General features: G+C 54.6%; 2 protein-coding genes across 3 annotated transcripts; both read right to left on the bottom strand.

Moving 5' to 3' along the window:
- Positions 1-1,417: 1,417 nt before the first annotated feature.
- Positions 1,418-3,217, bottom strand: LCN9 (lipocalin 9). Its single transcript, XM_010955961.1, has 6 exons — positions 3,122-3,217; positions 2,707-2,843; positions 2,388-2,461; positions 1,955-2,065; positions 1,590-1,691; positions 1,418-1,443 (listed from the first exon to the last, which is right to left on the bottom strand). Exons 1-6 carry the CDS (start codon positions 3,215-3,217, stop codon positions 1,418-1,420), a joined length of 546 nt encoding a protein of 181 aa, XP_010954263.1.
- Positions 3,218-12,166: 8,949 nt separating this feature from the next.
- LOC123617111 (lipocalin 1-like) lies at positions 12,167-17,579 on the bottom strand. 2 transcript variants are annotated; one of them, XM_045517300.2, is made up of 6 exons: positions 16,698-17,579; positions 15,887-16,020; positions 15,095-15,168; positions 14,811-14,924; positions 14,227-14,322; positions 12,167-13,456 (listed from the first exon to the last, which is right to left on the bottom strand). In XM_045517300.2, exons 1-6 carry the CDS (start codon positions 16,938-16,940, stop codon positions 13,413-13,415), a joined length of 705 nt encoding a protein of 234 aa, XP_045373256.1. In that variant the 5' UTR covers positions 16,941-17,579; the 3' UTR covers positions 12,167-13,412. The 2 variants fall into 2 exon arrangements, with proteins under 2 accessions (XP_045373256.1, XP_045373257.1); XM_045517301.2 differs by lacking the exon at positions 14,811-14,924.
- Positions 17,580-18,236: the final 657 nt, after the last annotated feature.

Raw genomic sequence — 18,236 nt, 5'->3', positions numbered from 1 at the left:
CTGGCCCCCTTCACCTGTTCTCCCCGGTGCTGACCGCCTGCATGATGCCCCACCCGGATGCTGGCGCTGGTGCCACCACCCCTACGCAGATGTCCCCCTCACGGGCACTGAGGGTGAATGTGGAGCCAGGCTCCTGTGTCCACCGCAGTCCAGATACAGGACGGCCCATCCCCACACGAACGTGCTGTTGTCCCTGTGACCCACGTCCGCCCCTCCGCCCCTCCGCCCCTGGCCCCTGAAATCACTACAGTTGTCACTGAGCAGGCTGTGTAAATGGGGTCCCACAGCAGCACCGTTTGAGGTTGGCCGCTTTCACTCGATGCCACTCCCTTGAGATGCACCGTGTCCCTTTCACATGGAGTCGTGTCGGGGGCATGGCTGGACCACACTTGGTGCAGCTGCTCACCTGCTGAGGGACCTGAGCTGTCACGGCTGGGTGACTGAACAGAGCTGCTCCACACATTTACCAGGGGCTTTGTGTGCACACGTTTTCATGGATCTTGGGGAGACACCCCAGGGGGCCATCACTTTAATCCACGCAATAGCCAAGGGTAGGCCAGGATGCCCCATGTAGTCACCGAGCCATGGGGTGAGGGCAGGGGTTACTCATCTCAGGGATGGCTGAGCCAGCAGCGAGGAGGGGCAGGGCCTGGTTGGCCACTTGGGGGACCCCCCCAAACCTCACAGACCCTCATCAGAGGTGCTGTAAGACCCCTGCTCCTCAGAGGAGAGGACTCTGGAGGGCCAGTCTCTGGGGAAGGAGGGGGTGGTCTTTATGGGGGGCAGGGCTGTTCCTGGGGGGCAGTTGGAGAAGGAGCCTGTGTGGGGTGGATGGTGCCCCCCAGTATGTTCATGCTCAGATCTCAACGTCCGGATCTGGGGAATGGGAACTGTGTTGGAGGAAGGTTCTTTGCAGATGTGATTAAGGTAAGGGTCTGAGATCGGGTCGTGCTGGACTACCAGGTGGGTCCTACATCCAATGACAGGGTCCTCATAAGACACAAAAGAGGACACAGGGGACCATGGAGCTGAGACTGGGGTGATGTGGCCACAAGCCCAAGGAGCTGGAAGAGGCAGGAAGGACACTCCCCTGGAGCCTCCGGAGGAGCTCAGCCCTGCCCACACCTGGATTGCAGACTCCTCGACCCCAGAACTGCAAGAGAACACATTCCTGTCACTTTGAGCCCCCGTTTGTGTTCCAGCAGTCCAGCCGCCCCAGATACAGACACAGAGCATGTTGCTCGGACCCCAGCACCCCAGGAGGCCCCCCATTACTTCGGCAGGAGACCCCCGCGGGCAGGGTGAGGGGTGGGCTTAAAGAAGGGGCCCCACACCATCCACATCCGGCTTCCCCAGCTGCCCAGGCCTCCCCCTCCCTCCAGCAGAGTTCACGCACCTGGAGGCCCCGGTGTCTCCTCTACCGCTTGTAGCTGTAGCAGTGATCTGAGAAGACACATGGGCTCTCAGATGGGGCCTCACTGGGGTCCCCCCCACCAGACACATGGGCTCCCACAGGGCCGGGCTGAGCGAGATGTCCCCCATCCCCTAGAGCTCTGCCCTTGGTCAGGCTGCCTGCATGGAAGGCTTACCTTTGCTGCTCATGGTGACAATATTTTCTGGGCCAAGTCCATATGTTTTGCAGATTTTTTCAAATCTTTCCAGGAAGCTGGGTTTTAGCTCTGGGATCCGTCCTGAAGGCAGAACAAAAGGGGCCGGGTGTCCCTCACTGGCCATTGGGACAGGGTGGGGAGGGTCTTGGGTAGCAGGGAGAGGTGGCTGGTGCCAAGTGGGGCCGAGGGGGCCCCTGGCAGCCTGGACCCCATCGCCCTTGCCCCATGACATGACTGGACTGCGGGCATCTTGGGGCGTGGCGAGACCCCACCAGGAGGGGGCTCGTCTTCAGAGGAGGGGCCCCGGGGCCCCTCCAGTGTCCTGGGCAGACGGGAGGCGGTACCGTAGAGTGCCAGCACTTGCGTCTCTGTCCCGTTTCTGACGTTCCGGAGATGGAAGGTGATGTACAGCCGGTAGTCGGTCTCCGAGACCAGCAGCCTGTTCTCCCCCAAGTCTGTGTGGACACTTGGCTCAGCGTGGCCCTGACCCCGCTGGCACGCGCATCCCCCGGTGGCCAAGCGCATGACGCGGGGCCAGGAGACCCTTGCAAGTCGAGGGTGATGCATGCTCAGGTGGAGACCCCTGCTGGCCCCAGTAGCCTCTCACACACCCGCCTCCCCAGGGCTCCTGTGCAGCCCCTGTGCCAGTCCCCTTATCTGAGTCCGGAGTCGGCTGTCAAGGGGTCCCATAAAATCCCTTACATCAGAGCTCACCAGAAAATGGCCAAGGCCCCGCGGAGTGGAGCCATCAGACGAGGCAGAACCCACACCACTTACATGTAATGGTGTACTCCCCATTCTTGTCCGTTTTATCACAGACCACGGCCACCTCCACGCACTCCCCGTGCACCCTGAAAAGCAGCGGGGTGATGCCCCGAGTGGAGTCCGCCCCCGAAGCAGTGTGATCAGCCCCTCCATCCCTCCACCCCGACCCCCATGTCCCCTTAACCCCCGCCCCAGCCTCAGCACTCTGCTGTGCGCCCCCAGTGCCCCTCCACCGCAGACTGACCCACATGGCAGGGGCAGGGGAGAGTGTCTGCATTGTGGGGTGGGGCATCTGTCTTCCCCAACTCCGGAGAAAGTGGGTGATACTCACATGAAGTGGAAACTGAATCTCAGACCCCCGTTTTCCAGGCTTTCAATGCTCTGTACGAAGACCCACAGATCCCCGTTTTCTCCTATCCTTTTCATGTCAGTCGAGGCCATGGAAATAGAATACCAGGTCCCTGACACCTGCAGACAGAGGCTTTGGTGGTGCAGGAGACCCTGGGGCATCCTGGACTTCTTGGCGCTTCCCTCCTGGGGTCAGGCCCTGGGAGCTGGCTACCAGCCAGGGGCCCCTCTGCCCTCCCAGGGACCCCTTTCCCTGCCCAGGCTGCTGTCACAGCTGGTGGGGGAGAGGCGGACAGCCCCAGGAACGCGTCCTGCCACAGGTCAAAGACCCCAGGTTGCGGGAGGACAGGTGCCCCTCAGCCCGGTCCCCTGGGGACGTCTGGCCCCACTAGACCCACCTTGGATATGTCATAGTTCCTCCGCACGATGGCTCGGGGGTTGAGGTCCTGGGCGGAGACGAGGCTCAGCCCCAGGCCCAGCAGGAGCAGTGCCATGCCCTCTGGTGGGCCCCTGACTTGCGGCCCACCCCCTTTATACCCCTTCCTGTGCTGTGGTTTTTGGCTGCCAGCCCTGCCCTGCCCTCTGCACGAGACGCTGTGTGCTGGGAATACAGCCAAAAGCCGCCTCAGCCGCCCCCACCGCTCCCAGGGTCCTGCCCCAGGGACCGCTCCCTCAGAAATCTGCCCGGATGTGGGTCTGGCTGGGTCAGAAGCCTCAAAGGGAAGTGGGACAGTTAGGCGTCTTGGCTGGAGGCCCGGCTGGCACCGAGGCAGGAGATGCTAGGGCTCCGCTGGCCTCACGGGGGTGCCCTTGGAGGGGCCAAACCTGCCCCTTCCAGCCCCGTCCAACCCAGGTGCTTCGATTTGAAAGCATTGAAGTGCAGGGGCAGCCACACGTGCTGGTGGGGGGCTCAGAACAGCAGTGGGTGGTCTCCATCCAGGACAAGGTGGGCTGGTGGTCAGGGTGCAGGGTAGGGGCTAAGCCAGACTGACTTGGACATTGGACACTAAATCCTACTTTAAACCAAAGACCCAGTCTATGTATTAATTGAATTTTTTACTGAGTGTCTACTGTGTTCAGACCCCAGGATTATAGTGAAACACTTGGTCTCAAGAGAGCTACACTCCGAGGGGGACGCAGACCCTAGAGAAACAGAATACCAGTGGTCTCTCAGGCCCCGTCCCTGCCAGCTTCCTGACCTGACCACTGGCCATCCACATGTCCTTGGACAAGCCAAGCCCACTCTGATGGAAACCTCTGTCCCAGATCACCCAGTTGCAGGACCCTCAGTCCCTGTCACATCCTGTTCTCTTTGGTCACACTGCTCACCAAGGCCTGAGCATCAGCCTCTTCTTTGTTCATAACTGGGTTCCCTGTCCTCGGTCACGGTGAGGACAGGGGACTGAGGACAGAGCTGGTGTGTTTGGTCCATGAGTGAAATTCCTGGAGGAATTTCGGGGCTGGGAGACGCTTCTTCACAGAAATGCTCTTCACTCACTTCTCCCCCCAAGACTCCCGTTGGAAGGTCTCAGTCTTTGTCCCCGAGGAAGAAAGCTTCATTATTTCGAGGCAGTGGATTGTGGCAGTTCATGTACATGTGCTACTTTCTCAATAATAAAAACAAATTTATTTTCAAAGGGGAGGCACAAAATACACGATCACAATGTGATCAGAAGGGGAGGTGGGATCACACACCATCCTCTCATTGTGGTTTAATGTAGCTGGCAGATCTAATAACGGGAAAACATGCTGTTTCTATGAATCAGAAAGACAAGCACTTAAAAAACGCTCTGAAAAGGAAAAATGGGGTTTGCTCTCCTGGGTGAATCCACTGCCTAGGGGAGAGACGAGGGGAGAGAGGGCCGCGCTCCTCTGCCATCAGCGTTAACACTTAACGCTCAGGGCTCCTCCCTGTGAGGAAATGTCAGGCTCCAGGAGGCGAGGCGGGTCACAGAGGAGTTTAAAATACCCTTTCCTTTCTCAAACAAGACAAAGCGCCACTGTCGGCAGGCAGCCAGGAGAAACCCCTGTTTGGAGAAGCGACATTATGAGCGTGACTTTCTGAAGCTCGCATCATCAAAGGGTCTGCTGACATCAGCAGCCACGGAAGGCTCCACCACAGCTCGAGCCAGCCACAGGGTCTGGCCCGTGATTTTGGAAAACATCCGTCCCGGTGGGCTGTCTTGACTGTCTCTCACATCACTCCAGCTGAGGTGAAGGGCCCCTCGGGAGGGAGGTGGGGGGTTTGGATGACCGCGGTGGGAGTGGCACCTGCCTTGGGGATGCCCTCACTGAGACTCACTGCTGGAGAGAGCCTGTGGTACCCCACCCACGTGGCCTTGCTAAAGTCTTTGGATTTAGTGGGGCAGTGTCACATTGTGAGGCATGAAAACTGTCCAGTGGAAGCCCAGCTGGTGTGCGGGCATCCAGGGGGAGTGTAATGTGAGCAGCCCTTGTAGGGCTCCATTTTCTAGCAGCCACGTCATGGGAGGTAAAGGAAACACGTGGCCTGATTTCCACCACACGTTTGTACCTAGCTCTGTAAATCCATGCAGTCAGTTTCAAGCTATTGACAAGATGCCTACATTCTTTCCCTTCTAACTACGTTTGTCTTGAAGCCCAGCACGTGCTGTGCACTCAGCACATCTCAGGTCACAGCAGCCACGTTACATGAGCTTTCAGCTTGTGGCTCACGGCCACACGTGGCTGCTGAAATGGTCAGTGCAGATCTAAAGCAGAGTGCGCATTAAGTGAGTGCCAGAAACGACGTATCGGAGACCCCATTCTGCTCCAGTGCACAGCCCTACAGACGTGCCCACGTAGAACTTGCCCCATAAGCTCGGGCGTTGGCTGGAGCCAAAGGTTCCACGTTACAACCTGACGCCTTTAATTCAGATTTTAACCTCTGTACACGAGCGTGTGCCCTCCAGAAGCCTCACGTGCCCTTAGACTGCCATAGTCTTGGGACTCTCACCATCTCTGTGAGGAGAAAAGAGTAAAACGTTGACTTTGGGGACAGACTGCATCCTCCTCATGACCTCACCGCTGTGGACCGGACAGGCTGTCGCACGTCTTTTACGAGGTCAAGGTGGTCGTCGATAAGGAAGAGGAGGAGGGTCCGAGATTGTGCACTCAGTCCCCACAGGAGTGGCCGGCACCCCAGGAGATTCTAGCAGAACGGAGGCGTCGCCAGCCCCCACTGGCTTTCTCCCCGGGGCCGAGCACCCTGGGAGCAGACACGGGCTTGGTGCCCATGTCTGTAAGTGAGCCGTTGTTGGGAGGTAGGAGACGCGTGGCTCTTCACTATTTAGAACCAGCTTCTCTCTCCTCCTCTAGGAGACAATGCATTCGGAAAGAACACAGCTGCTATTGATTCTGTGTCTTCCGTCACTCATGTTGCTTGAGCGTTATTTCAGGTAAATACAGCATTCTGATGCATCACGGCCTGCAGCGGTCGACAGAGAAGATCTAACCTCCGAGTTCTGTCCAAAGATATTAACAGTTTAATCAGATATTACCTCTCCTCTCTATGAGACAAAGCGAAGTCTACTTACTGTAATTCTTTTATTTTAGAACATTCAACAAGTATTGTTCAAGCACCGTCTGGGCACTGGACTCTGTTCCAGATGCTGAGGGATCCTGCCTGTCCTCTTGGAGGGCTCGTCCCATCCCAGGTGGAGAAGGCAGACCAAACAGCACGTGTCAGGGATAACACACTTTACATAAGCAAGGTCGTGACGGAGAAAAAAAGCGTGGCCATAGCAGCCGGTTGCTACTTCACACAAACTGTGAACTGTCCCAGAGTTCCATCTGTGTCTGACCAGTGACCGCTATGGCTGTGTGCGAGCTGGGGACACGTCTGTGGCCTGTTCAGTTTCTCTCCTAGAGAAAAACCCCAGTTCTTCCCTCCTCTGTGCCTGCGCCCCGCGGTCTCCTTCGTAAGCAGTGTGATCTCCCCACGTGCTGTTTGAAAAGAAGTTGTAGCATGAGACGTAACGTCTTTAAAAATTAAACCTTTGCAATACATGGATCTGATAAAGTCCTGCACCCCAAATATGCAAAGAGCTCTTAAAACTCAACAATAAGGAAACAAAAACCTTAATTGAATAATGGGCAAAATCAGAACAGACATCTCACCAAAGAAGACATATAGATAGCAAGTAGGCACATAAGAAGATGCTCAACATCATTTGTCATCAGATAATTGCAAGTTAAAACAGCAAGAAGATACCACTACACACCTGTTCGCACAGCCAGAATTCGGAACACTGACATCAGCAAACGCTGGTAAGGATGTGGAGCCACAGGAACTGGTGGGAATGCAAAATGGCACAGCCACTTGGAAAGACAGTGCGATGGCTTCTTACAAAGCTCAGTACAGTGATCCAGCAATGATCTAGCAATGGGGCTCCTGAGTATTAATCCAAGTGTCTTGAAAACTGTCCACAAACAACCTGCACAAGATTTTATGGTAGCTTTATTCATAATTGCTAAAATCTGGAAGCAACCAAGATGTCCTACATTAGATAAATGGATAAACTGGGTACATCCAGATAAAGGAATGTTCTTCAGTAATAAAAAGAAATAAGCTATCAAGTCATGAAAAGATATAGAAGAAACTTAAAAGCATGTTGGTAAGTGAGAGAAGCCAGAAGCAAATCTGCAAAGATTACCTACTGTATGATCCCAACTACAAGACATTTTGGAAAAGGCAAAACTGTGGAGACAGTAAGGGGCTCAGTGGTTGCCAGGAGGTTGGGAGTGGGGGGGGGGGTCAGTGAGCACTGAGGGTTTGGGGGCAGCGGAACTGCTTCACGTGCCCCTGCAATGGTGGGCATGTGGCACCAAGCCTTTTTCAAAACCCATCGAACTTTATAGCACAAAGAGTGAGTCTTAACAGAGATAAATGAAACAATCATTTAGGAGGTTGGGGGAATTCGGGGAAGGAATGCTATAAGTGACAAAATAATTGAACTGTATCAAACACGCCGGGAATAAATTCCCTGAGGGCGGAGGAAGGCACTGACTGAGGTCACTTTGGAAGCGAGTGGAGTCTGTAAGAGTAAAAGCAACGGAGCTGCACATGAGACCGTCTCTAGTTGATAAAGCCATTTCCCGCTGGGAGTACAAGGTAGCGACTCTGAACCCTCGACTGGAACGATTAAGTAAGTGGACAACAGGGCGTGGGAACCTGCTTGTCACTGGTGGGGTGAAGGTTTATAGGTGAGCAGGGGAGGGTAGGTGGACCCATGTGTCTATGGGTTGGAACTGGAGACACCAGTATGAGCTCCTGTTTAACTTCCCGGAGCACAGAGTCACACATGGAAGTATCTATAGATACCTTTGTACAGGTTGGTACGAATGAATACACACGTTTCTTTCCTTGCTTTTCCAGCTGAGACAGCCTCGAAAGAATGACGCCCCCAGTAGCAGCAAGCACACCTAGCCCAGACCTTGGTTTCTAATATGATTCTACAAAACAAAGCAAAACCCCAAACCAAGGCTCCTTGGAGAAATGTCTGATTCTAAGACTGAGATGGAAGTGCATAGGATGAGCCTGCAGCACGTCAAAGGAACACAGAAGCCGACTGGAAGAGTCCCCAGTGGATAAAGATGGAAGAATCTGAGCAAGAAAATAAAGTGGTATTGGATGATGGCACAAAGTATAAAACAGATGTCCACTCATGTGGACATGAGTCCGCGCTGGTGTAAATAAATGACTGAAGAAACAAGGAAATGAATGGGAAAGAAGAGACAAAACTGCCCTGCATAAGGATTCCAAGTAGATACTCTCCTCCAGAAGGTGGAGCTCATGGGCTGCGTGGTATTTCTGCACAGAGATTACAGCGTGGAGAGCAGGAGACAGAGCAGCTTTCCCGTGGGGGGGAGAGCAGGAGACAGAGCAGCGTGGAGAGCAGGAGACAGAGCAGCTTTCCCTGGCTCTGCAAACTCAGAGCCAGGTGCTCAAGGTCACACCCGCTGGAATAGGTCATGATGCAGAGAGACTCACAGCTGGGAGGAGCCTAAGCAGACGTGCGTCACGTGGGTCCCGGACAGGGTCCTGGAACAGAAAAGGACGTTGGGGATGAGTGGAGGAAATCTGACTGAAGCGAGGAGCTGAGTCATTAAGAGTGTCACCATTGCTTCACGAATGGTAACAAATGCCCCCTAGAAACGCAAGCCATTGATGATGGGGGAGCTGGGTGCCAGTGGGTCCAGGGACCACCTTCACAATTCTTCTGTACAATGGCTCTAAAAGTAAAGTTTATTTTAAAAGGAGGAGAAATAAGAAAAATGCATTAATAATGCAAGATCAAGGCAGAAAAAAATGAACCCCACTGCTCTGGTTGTCTTCCTGTGGGGTTGTTTTACCTTAAGGAAAGGGCTCAGCGTAAATTACTATTTTGGGGGTAGTAATGACGGGCTTTCCTCGGCAGAAGGGGTGCACACTAATCCGTGGTATGGGTTTTGTCATGTACCCCGGAGCTGTCAAATTAGACCCGGCATAGAGTAGGTGCTTGGTAATCATTTGGTTTAAAAGAAAGTAAATAAATGGATCTGAATCCTTGAATTTTTGTGATTCCAATTGCAATAGGTCTTTGTTCAAATTCAAAACGTAAATGATCTTTTTTCCCACTGATCTAAAGAATAAACCACTTACCATGAGGGTTGACAAATTTAGCAAATAAAAATACGGGATGCTCAGGTAGCCTTGAAGTTCTGATAACGCATAATTTTCAGCTCCAATTCCCCATGCAACACCTGGGACATGCTTCATTGAAAACATTATTTGTTGCTTCTTAAATAAGAGTCCTGTGTGTGTCTGGCAAACCATCCCCCAGAAGATCCATCTCTGAGGGTGAGAATCTTTGCTGTGTGAAGATTCTACAACCTGGAAAGCAAAGCTGGCAGGAGTCGAGAGATTCCGGTGGTGGCAGAACCAGAAGGAACAGAAAAGCGCAGACTGGCGTCCCTAGAGGCAACCGCTGTCAACTTCTTCGCCTGTCAGTTCAGAAATAGTCTTTACACGTGCACGTCTCCGTGTGGATTAGCCTGTGTGTACCGTGTGCGTGCAAGTGCAAGGAGTCTGGTGTTGAGCAAGGGAGAGTCAGGACGCGGGACTGCGATCTTGCACCAGGAGCTCCATGGGGCAGCGGACCTGGAGCCAGCGGGGTGGGGCTGCCGCCCAGAAGGGGATCGCGGAGGGGCTGCATCTGTCTGGATACACATTCTCTAACCTGCTTTAGTTTTGTTTTTCCTAATCCTCTCAACCACACCTCTTTCCTGACCACCCGTTCCCTTCCAGACCCAGGTGAAATGTCTTCTCTCCAAGCGGCTTCCCCTGGTCCCACATTTGGGCTGAAGGTGCCACGTTCAGCCATCGGCTCCTTAGGGTCTGGTCACCCCCGTTAGCACCACCACGGGGATTATTTGGGCTGCTTCTCTGCCGCAGGTGCCTGGGGGGGTGGGAGCTGGTTCACAGCTGTGGAAACAGCACCAAGAGCCCCCACCACACCCCGAGGGGCTGGTAAATATTTGTGGAATGAATAGATCACTTGTTATAACTTGGTTTTCCCTTCACACCCAGGGATAATCAAGGAGAGGAACTTCAGCTCTCAGACTGGTTTAATCCCCGATAAGAACAAAACTGTGTGCTTACAAACACACACACACACGCACACACACACGCGCGTGCGCGCGCGCACACACACACACACGCATGCATGCACACATGAACTCAATTTGGAGTGATGAGTTTTTTTTTTTTTTTCTTTTTTCCCAAGCGGCAAATTAGAGCATCCTGGGAGGTTTCCATAAATTGGAGTTAATACTGACCCAGTCAACTTGCTTGAACCTTCCTGATTTATTCAGTGAAACAGAGAATCCCTTTGGAGACAGCTTGAAAATGCCGTGAACAGCTTCTCTTGATCGTGGCCTCAGCTCTCAGGAGAGGGTCCCATTTTCAGTGGCAGATACGCAATATTCTGCTTTATGGTTATATGCCATACTTCTTAGCTAATCCCTTCTTGGCTTTAGATTGTTTACAGTTTGGGGTTCTTGCCAGTAATGTTCCAGTGACTAACCTTGGACATATATATTCTTACACTGTCATGTGAGTTTATCTGCAGGTTAAATTCCTGAAACATTCAGAGTCATTAGGTCAAAGACGGCAGACTTTTACAATTTTGATGTAAGCTGCTAAATTTCCTTTTAATAATTTACCACGTTACTATCTTATCTACAGTGGATAAACTGTCATAAAATCTTTTATTCTCAGCAAAACTATTAGTGAAAATATCCAAATTCAATTTACATTTCTGTAATTATTATTGTATTTTATCATATTAATGTGTCTACCATTCATATGTACTTAATCTTCTGTGGATTCCTTTTCCATACATGTGTTTTCCAAATGGACCTCAGGTGCTCAGAGTTAGATTAATCATGAACTGTGATTCATGAAACACTGTCTTCATGGGTTTATGCAAAACCTACTTATGTTATTTATTGATTTGTTTGCTGATAAGCAAAGTCTTCTTGCTTTCTGATGTTTGGTGATGCCAATATCATGGGCATAAAGTATCTCTTGAGGTATGTCACTAATACGATGCAGTAATCACTTCCAAAGTTTTTCTCCTCCGTAAACTAATGAGAAAACTGGCCAAAATTGTTATAATCAACTCTTTCTGAAAGCTGGAAATTAACCAGGGGCTTACACTACTCCGGGGAGCGTTTACTCAAGAAAAACAGCTCTCAGTAAGAAAAGTGAGGTTTGTGGCATTTTAACTTGCCCTGGACTGATTGCCTTTCTCTAGCTCTATAAGGGCCTGGAGTCAGATTCTCTCTCCCTCCCCAGGGTTTATTTTTGCTTTTTGTTGTTACATTTGTTTGTTTAATGACTTTTCCAAACTAATTTTATAAAATCTGTATTATTTGTCATTTATGGCCACTGAAATCTCTGCTCTGTTGGAGAGAATCTGATTTACAGACTTGCCATATTATATTATTTAAATTATTTATTTTCGATCAAAAACTACCAAATATGCAAAGAAACAAGACAGTGTGGTCTCTACACAAGAAAGAAAGCCATGAATAGAAACTATTTAGTAAGTCCAACACCTGAGCCTGAAGAAGCCCAGGTGCTGAACTTACTAAAGCTTTAAATAAGTCATTTTAAATATCTTCAAAGAACTAAAGGAAACCAAAGTATGAGGACAATGTCTTACCAAAGACAGTATCAATAAAGATGTAGAAATCATTAAAAAAAAAGAATCAAATAAAAATTCTGGAGTTGAAAAGTGCAATGTCTGAAATAAAAAATTTACTGGAGGAGTTCAGCAGTAGATTTGAGCAGACAGAAGAAAGACTCAACAATTCAAGGAGCTCAACAAATTCCAGATAGGATGAATTCAAAGAGATCCACAACTAGATAAACCAAAATCAAACTATCAGAAATCATAAGCAAAGAAACAGTCTTGAAAGCAGCAAGAGAAGTGACTCAATAAGATTAATGGATGATTTTTAGTTGTGGTGGAATGCTAGATCCGTTTGCATTCTTCTTTTCTCTAAAATGTTTTAAAACTTTGATTCCTTCTTGTGGATTTGAGATTCAGGTTTGCAATTTGGGGAAACTGTCCCATTGGAATGTTGATTAAGCTGCTTGAAATAGATAAAGGTTAACTTCAGATCGTTAACTATGTGTGATATTGAAGACTTTGCAGGAATGCCACACATCTATTTATTTAAGTCATTTTTTTTCAGTGTCCCAGAGCAAGGATGTATTTTTTAAAATGTGATTTTAACGTGTCCCTTATATTTTTCTTTGGGGGCTGCTGGTTTGTAGGGAGGCCTCCGTGCTTTGAGCACCTGTTCACCCCCAACTTGCCCGTGGGCCGCAGGTGGAGTCCGCACAGGTGGCCGATGGGGTCCCTGCCTTCGTGCTGGCCTCACGCAGTGGCTGTGGTGGAAGATGCCCCCCCCCCTCGGGAGGCCTTGTTCTTGCCGAAGGCGTTTCTGGGGCTGGATCTGGTCATACCTGCCTCTGGCATTTCCAGGGGGTGAGTACTGAGGCCCTGACCCAGTTTTCTAAGAGCCGGCCCTGCTGTGGGTGGCCCCTGGTTCACTGGCTGAAGTAGGCACCTCCCAATTCAGGCACCACCAGGCAGGGCCCTTGACTCGGAGGAGAGGGTGGAGACCTGTGTCAGCTCACCAACTGCGCAGGTATATGGGCCTGTGTTTGTTTACCTGGCTCGTCTGGGGAGCATGGGCTGGCACTGTGGTCATTCAGTGCCCCTCTGACCTGGGCAGGGATGTGCTATGTTGGCTCACGGAGCCCAGAGCAGTTCCCAGGTGTAGGCAGGTCAGTGCCAGCCCGGCCCTCGCAAGGTCCCTGTCCCTGAAGGACCTGGCAGGTGGCTCCATCTGCCAGCCTGCAACACTGTGCTCACCATGGTGGGAGCTTGAGAGGCCATCTGCCCCCTTCCAACACCCAGCATGTCCTCAAGCCCGCGGGCCAGGCTGGGAGACTGCGGCCCTTGGTTTTTGGTTGGTGGGACCTGGTAACCCACAGCGATGGAGGGGCCGGGCTCTAGGCTGGAGGGGCCTCCAGGGGGCGGAGGGGTTTGGAAGAATCCTGGGTGAGCCAGGGTGCGGGGGAGGGAGGGAGGCGTGCCAGCGGGGCAGGAAAACTCAGGGGGTGGCTCCAACCGAGGCTTCAGGTGGGGGACACTGGTCTGTGGAGGGGAGAGACCAAGGTCAGATTCTAAGGCCTTCGTTCATTCAGCTCAAGACAACTGACTAATCAAACACACCGCACACAACCACCCCCAGCTCTGGGATCTGTCAAGCACCGCCAACAGCAGCCCGCACCTGCCTCCTCCCACCCACAATGACCTGCAAGACCCCACAGCCCTACCCGCTCCTTGGCTCTCCCTCCCCCGACCTCTGCTCCTGCCACATGCCTCACATGCTTCCTCCTCCAGGCAGCCTCCCTGGCTGCACTCCCCAGCTCTAGGGGCCTCTTTTCCCTACAGCCTTGTCTCTAATGAATTAGTGACCAACTGCAGTGTCCCTGGGTAACCCACACAAGGGCTGAAGAATGTCTTTCTTGTTCTACGTGCATCCAAACTCCCAGAACAGGGCCTGGCCTTTGTGTTTGTTGATTGACTGAATGATACACAGGGAAGGGGTACAGGGAGAGGCCGGTGCCTCACAGCACCTCCTCCCGGCTGTGTGACCTCAGCTGTGTTTCTGAATCTCTCTGGGTGTCCACATCCACAGGATGGAGATGACAGTTGTGCCCACACCACCTCGTTATAGGGGCTTCATGAGATCTGGCAGGTGAAGTGCCTGTCACTGGCCTGTCTGTACTGGGTGCCCAGTACAGGCTGGCCGTGTTTCTAGTTACTCTGGTCTTGGGTGGTTATTGCTAGTGGGGGCTTCCCACCTCCTCCCCAGCCCCCTCTCCTGGGTACAGGGGAAATGGCTGGACGGTGGTGCTCACCATCGAGGTTGAAGACCGGGCCTTCCTGCAGATGGAACTTGGAGACGTACGCAAGATACTGTCCCAGCCACTGGGGATCCTCCAGCATTCTTCTGGCTGAAATCCAAGCGGCTGCGGTGAGGGGCCAGGAACCCAGGGCTTTTCTTGGATGAGGCCCCCCCTCCCAGCTCCCTGCCGGGCCTGGGACCCGCGGCTCTTCAGCCGTAGCTACAGTGGCTGCGCCCTGTCCCCTCGCCTGCTGCGTCCGCTCTCATCACCGCAGACACAGCCCTCCTTGAAAGGGAACGTCAGGCATGTTCCCTCAGGTGAGGACCCCAGGGGAGCCCCAGCCAGTCTTCAGGACAACGGCTGCTTACCCTGCACAGCCCACCCTCCACTCTGTCCTCGGGGCCCCGCCTTCTCACCGTGGCACTTCCACTTTCTAAGCCCCATGTGGCTCAGTGACATCCACATTCATGGCTGCATGGGTTCTGCCCTCCTCAGGACAGCGGGTGTGGAAGATGTTGTCCCCACATCCCCCACTGCTGGGCCCAGGTGCTGCCTGGCTAGCACCGGGGAGCCAGCACCGGGGACCCAGCACCTACCCAGCAGTGCCCACAGGCTGGTGACCTCGCCGTCGTCCTGGAAGCGGACGTAGAGGATGAGGTGGCTATAGTCAGTGCTGACGAAGTGCAGGAGAATGGTGCCGCCTCCCTTGACTGCGGGGACCGAGGCCGGTGACCAGCCATCCTCCCCTCTGGTCCCGGCTCCATCCCACCCCGTGGAGAGCGTGTCACCACCAAGAAGATGTCACCCACACACCCATGACCAGTCTAGGGCACAAGGGCCCCCCGCCCCCCCATCTTTCCCAGGGGGCTGGGCTGCTCACAGGCACTTTGGTACTGGCCGAGGAGCCCCGTTGGATGGACGGTGACATTTAGTCCTTGGCACACGCCTTCTCCTCTGGGAAAAGAGAAAGGGGATTACTGGTGGTCACCCTCCTAACCCTCCCTGTCTCTTGGCCCCTGGCCTGGTGCGGGCTCAGGTCTGCTGCAGGGGGTGCGTTGGGGACACCCCCAGCTGAGGTCCCTCCATCTCCCAAGGCTCTTGGCCCCCTGGGCTTTGGAGGGTCAGATTCTCAGCTCTGGGAGCCCTGGGAGGCGGGTCTGCTCATTCCTCGGGGCATGGAGGGGGCCCACCCATGAGGTGCCGGGATGGGGCTGAAGAGGCCAGAGGGCAGGAGTGAGGAACTGGCAGCCTCCTTGTTTCTGGGATGGAGGCAAGCCTCCCAGGGCGGTTGGACCCAGGCTGGCTTTGGCGGGCGGCTTCAGGTCTCCAGGTAGGGGTTGTCTGTGGCCGTAACTGCTGTCCACGCCATGGGTGCGTCCTCGAGTTCACAAGGTCAGCGTGTGGCCCCCTGCAGACCCTCCTGACCACCAGCCAGTGCTGGGAGCACAGCCCTGCCAGGGTCCCCTAGCCTCTGGGGCGGGCATGAGCAGTTGGGGGGAACGGAGCTGTCTGTCCCACCCACCCCCACTTTGAGGCTTCGGAGGCCCTGAAGCTGAGCCTGAGACTGCCTAGGCAGGGGCTCGAGCCCCAGCGCCGCCGTGGGTCCGCCCCGGGTCTGACTGCCGTGCTGTCCCTTGGGAGGACCCCGAGGGGCTGCGGGGAACAAGCTTACGTCCAGAACAAGACAAGCTCCACGTCCTCGCCCCGGCTCCAAATGGAGTGGAGCGCGAGCCTCAGGGGGTCATCTGGGGCGGCCAGGGGTGCATGGCTGGCGGCTAGCTGGACGGTCAGCCAGCGCCCCTCCACCTGCAGGGGTGCGGGCGCAAGGGCGGGTGAGGGTCCTTGGCCGAGTGGCACCTGGAGCACCCCCCCCCCGGAGGGTCTTTGCTCTCGGCCCCCAGCATTGGTGCCGAGCACTGCCAGGGACGATCACAGGCCCTGGGGGTACTGGCGAGTGCCCGCGGGCTCTGGGCTGGGGACACGTAGTCCACTTCCTTGCAGCCTCTCCCCCACTTCCTTCAGCTCCTCCCATATCTGGTCCAAACGCTGTCCACTGTGGGGTCCATGTGCCCCGGCTGAGTCCAGGGAGGATGAAGGACGCCCTGGGACTGCCCTCGCTGCCCCCCGCCCAGCACAGTGATGGTTGATGGGCAGGCAAGGTCAAGCAGGGGAAGGAGCCCCTCGACTCTGAACCCCTCATCACCCTCAGGACACCCTCCTGTCGTCCCAGCAGTGACGCTGCCAGTGCTCGGCCAGGCCTCCGGGCCCATCCCCAGCAGCAGAGCGCTGCATCTACTTTCCCTGGTGGTGCAGGAATGCAGAGACCCTGCCTCTAGCTGGGCGGACAGACGCCCCTCGTCCATCCCTCTCCCTTAGTGTCCTGCCCGCTTCCTGCCCGCCTGCCCCGAAGTGCCTCCTCCGTGTGACACTTGTCCCACATCCCCATCCCAAGGCTGAGTCTGGGACCTGAGCCGCATGGTTACCTTCTGGGCGTCAAAGCCTGGTTGCACTGGCACATCTTCCAGAGTCTCCTGGGCTCTGGCCAGGCCCAGGCTGAGGATTAGCAGCAGCAGGGGCCCACTCTCCAGGACCTTGACTGCAGGGCCCCAGAGGGAGGAGAGGCCAGGCAGCTGGTGCCCCTTCTCTGTCCCCATCCTCCAGCACTGACTTGCTACCTGGGCCAACCCAGATGTCCTAGCCAGACTCTTGGAAAATTCTGGAATCATCTCCGTGGGTTTGAAGGCCTCTATGTTACCCGCCTTGCGTACAGAGGAGTGAAGGATGCTTGGCCTGGGCTGAGGCTGTCAGGGCAGTTTGACCACATAGCTCTGTCCTGGGAGCCCTGGGAGGCGGGTCTGCTCATTCCTCGGGGCTCAGCTGCCCTTCCTGGCCCGCCCTCCACCCAGGGTTGTCTGTCTATCCATCCTACAGAGCCAGAAAGGCCACGACACCCTCCTTGTCTTCCCCTCCCGCTGTCCTGGGGCCGAGGTTGGCATGGAGGTCCTGGGATGTGGTCAGCTCACTGGCTCCCACTTGTCCCCAATTACAGCCAGCATCTCTCGCCTGCCCCCCCCCCCACAGCCCCTTCCTGAATTCAGAGGCTCAGAGGCTGCACTCTGCGTGTGCTGGCCCGTGGGGTGCAGCTCAGCCTCGGATGTGCTCTGCTGACCTCTTTAATGGAAGGAAGTATCCAAGATTTAAATCCTTTTCAAAGAACAATTGAAAAACATCCACAAGCTGAAAATTTAAAGAACTCTGCGGAAACAGCAAACACCAGGCTTACAGAGCAGCCTCTCTGAAGGACACAGAGGAGCTCCAGACGGAGGCAGCTGGATCCGGAAAGTGGGAGGAACGGGGCTTTCACCCAGGTGCGACTATGCCCTTGCGCCCCCAGCCCCCCGCCTTCCTCCTCCTCCCTTCCCTCCCCTCCCTCATCTGGCTCCCAGATCACACAAGCCAGTGACACCAGTGTGTCCTGTGAGCTCTGGGCCTGCATGGCGTCCACCCTGAGGGAGCCCTTTCCTGGTGTCACCGCCTCTCTTGCCCTGGGAGCCCCTGGGACTGTCAGCCTTGTCTGCCAGGCAGGCTTGCTGGCTTTTCCATCATCACATCCACTTGTGTCCAGCAGTGAGGCACCCTTGGCCTTCACTTTCTGGGATCGACCACCACCCACGGACAGAGGGAGACCAAACCTGGCAGCCAGGCTGCAGAGAGGTCATTAGAGCCCCTTGCCAAGGGAGTGTCCCTGCCGGCAGCCAGGGTGTGTTCTGGGACCTTAGATGACCTCAAATGATGGCCCCCTCCCCACTTCTGGGCCTTCCCCAGTCCTGGGAGGGGTCCAGCCACTGTGTCTTGGAGGTGGGCCCTGGGAGAGGGCCGGGGTGGTGAGCAGGATGGCCGGGGCCCCGGCACTGCTGTGTGATTCTGAGCCGGACTCCACCTGCATCTCTCACAGCTGGCGGTCCCCGTGCTTGCCTGGCCTCGGCAGACCCAGGACGGTCAAGAGGCTAACGTGTCAGAGG

The sequence above is a fragment of the Camelus bactrianus genome, chromosome 4, assembly GCF_048773025.1.
Source record: "Camelus bactrianus isolate YW-2024 breed Bactrian camel chromosome 4, ASM4877302v1, whole genome shotgun sequence".
Lineage (NCBI taxonomy): Eukaryota > Metazoa > Chordata > Mammalia > Artiodactyla > Camelidae > Camelus > Camelus bactrianus.
Note: the sequence above shows the minus strand (reverse complement) of the source record. Positions and strands in the feature narration are given on the sequence as shown.

What these genes read in the sequence shown, in the direction of transcription:
- LCN9 (XM_010955961.1), bottom strand. Translation starts at nt 3,217, where the DNA reads ATGGCACTGCTCCTGCTGGGCCTGGGGCTGAGCCTCGTCTCCGCCCAG. An exon ending in GGAACTATGACATATCCAAG is followed by an intron (nt 2,844 to 3,121) that starts GTGGGTCTAGTG and finishes CTCTGTCTGCAG; the next exon opens with GTGTCAGGGACCTGGTATTC. An exon ending in TGTCACCATGAGCAGCAAAG is followed by an intron (nt 1,444 to 1,589) that starts GTAAGCCTTCCA and finishes GTGTCTTCTCAG; the next exon opens with ATCACTGCTACAGCTACAAG.
- LOC123617111 (XM_045517300.2), bottom strand. Translation starts at nt 16,940, where the DNA reads ATGATTCCAGAATTTTCCAAGAGTCTGGCTAGGACATCTGGGTTGGCC. An exon ending in CAGGCTTTGACGCCCAGAAG is followed by an intron (nt 16,021 to 16,697) that starts GTAACCATGCGG and finishes GCACCCCTGCAG; the next exon opens with GTGGAGGGGCGCTGGCTGAC. An exon ending in GAGCTTGTCTTGTTCTGGAC is followed by an intron (nt 15,169 to 15,886) that starts GTAAGCTTGTTC and finishes CTCTTTTCCCAG; the next exon opens with AGGAGAAGGCGTGTGCCAAG.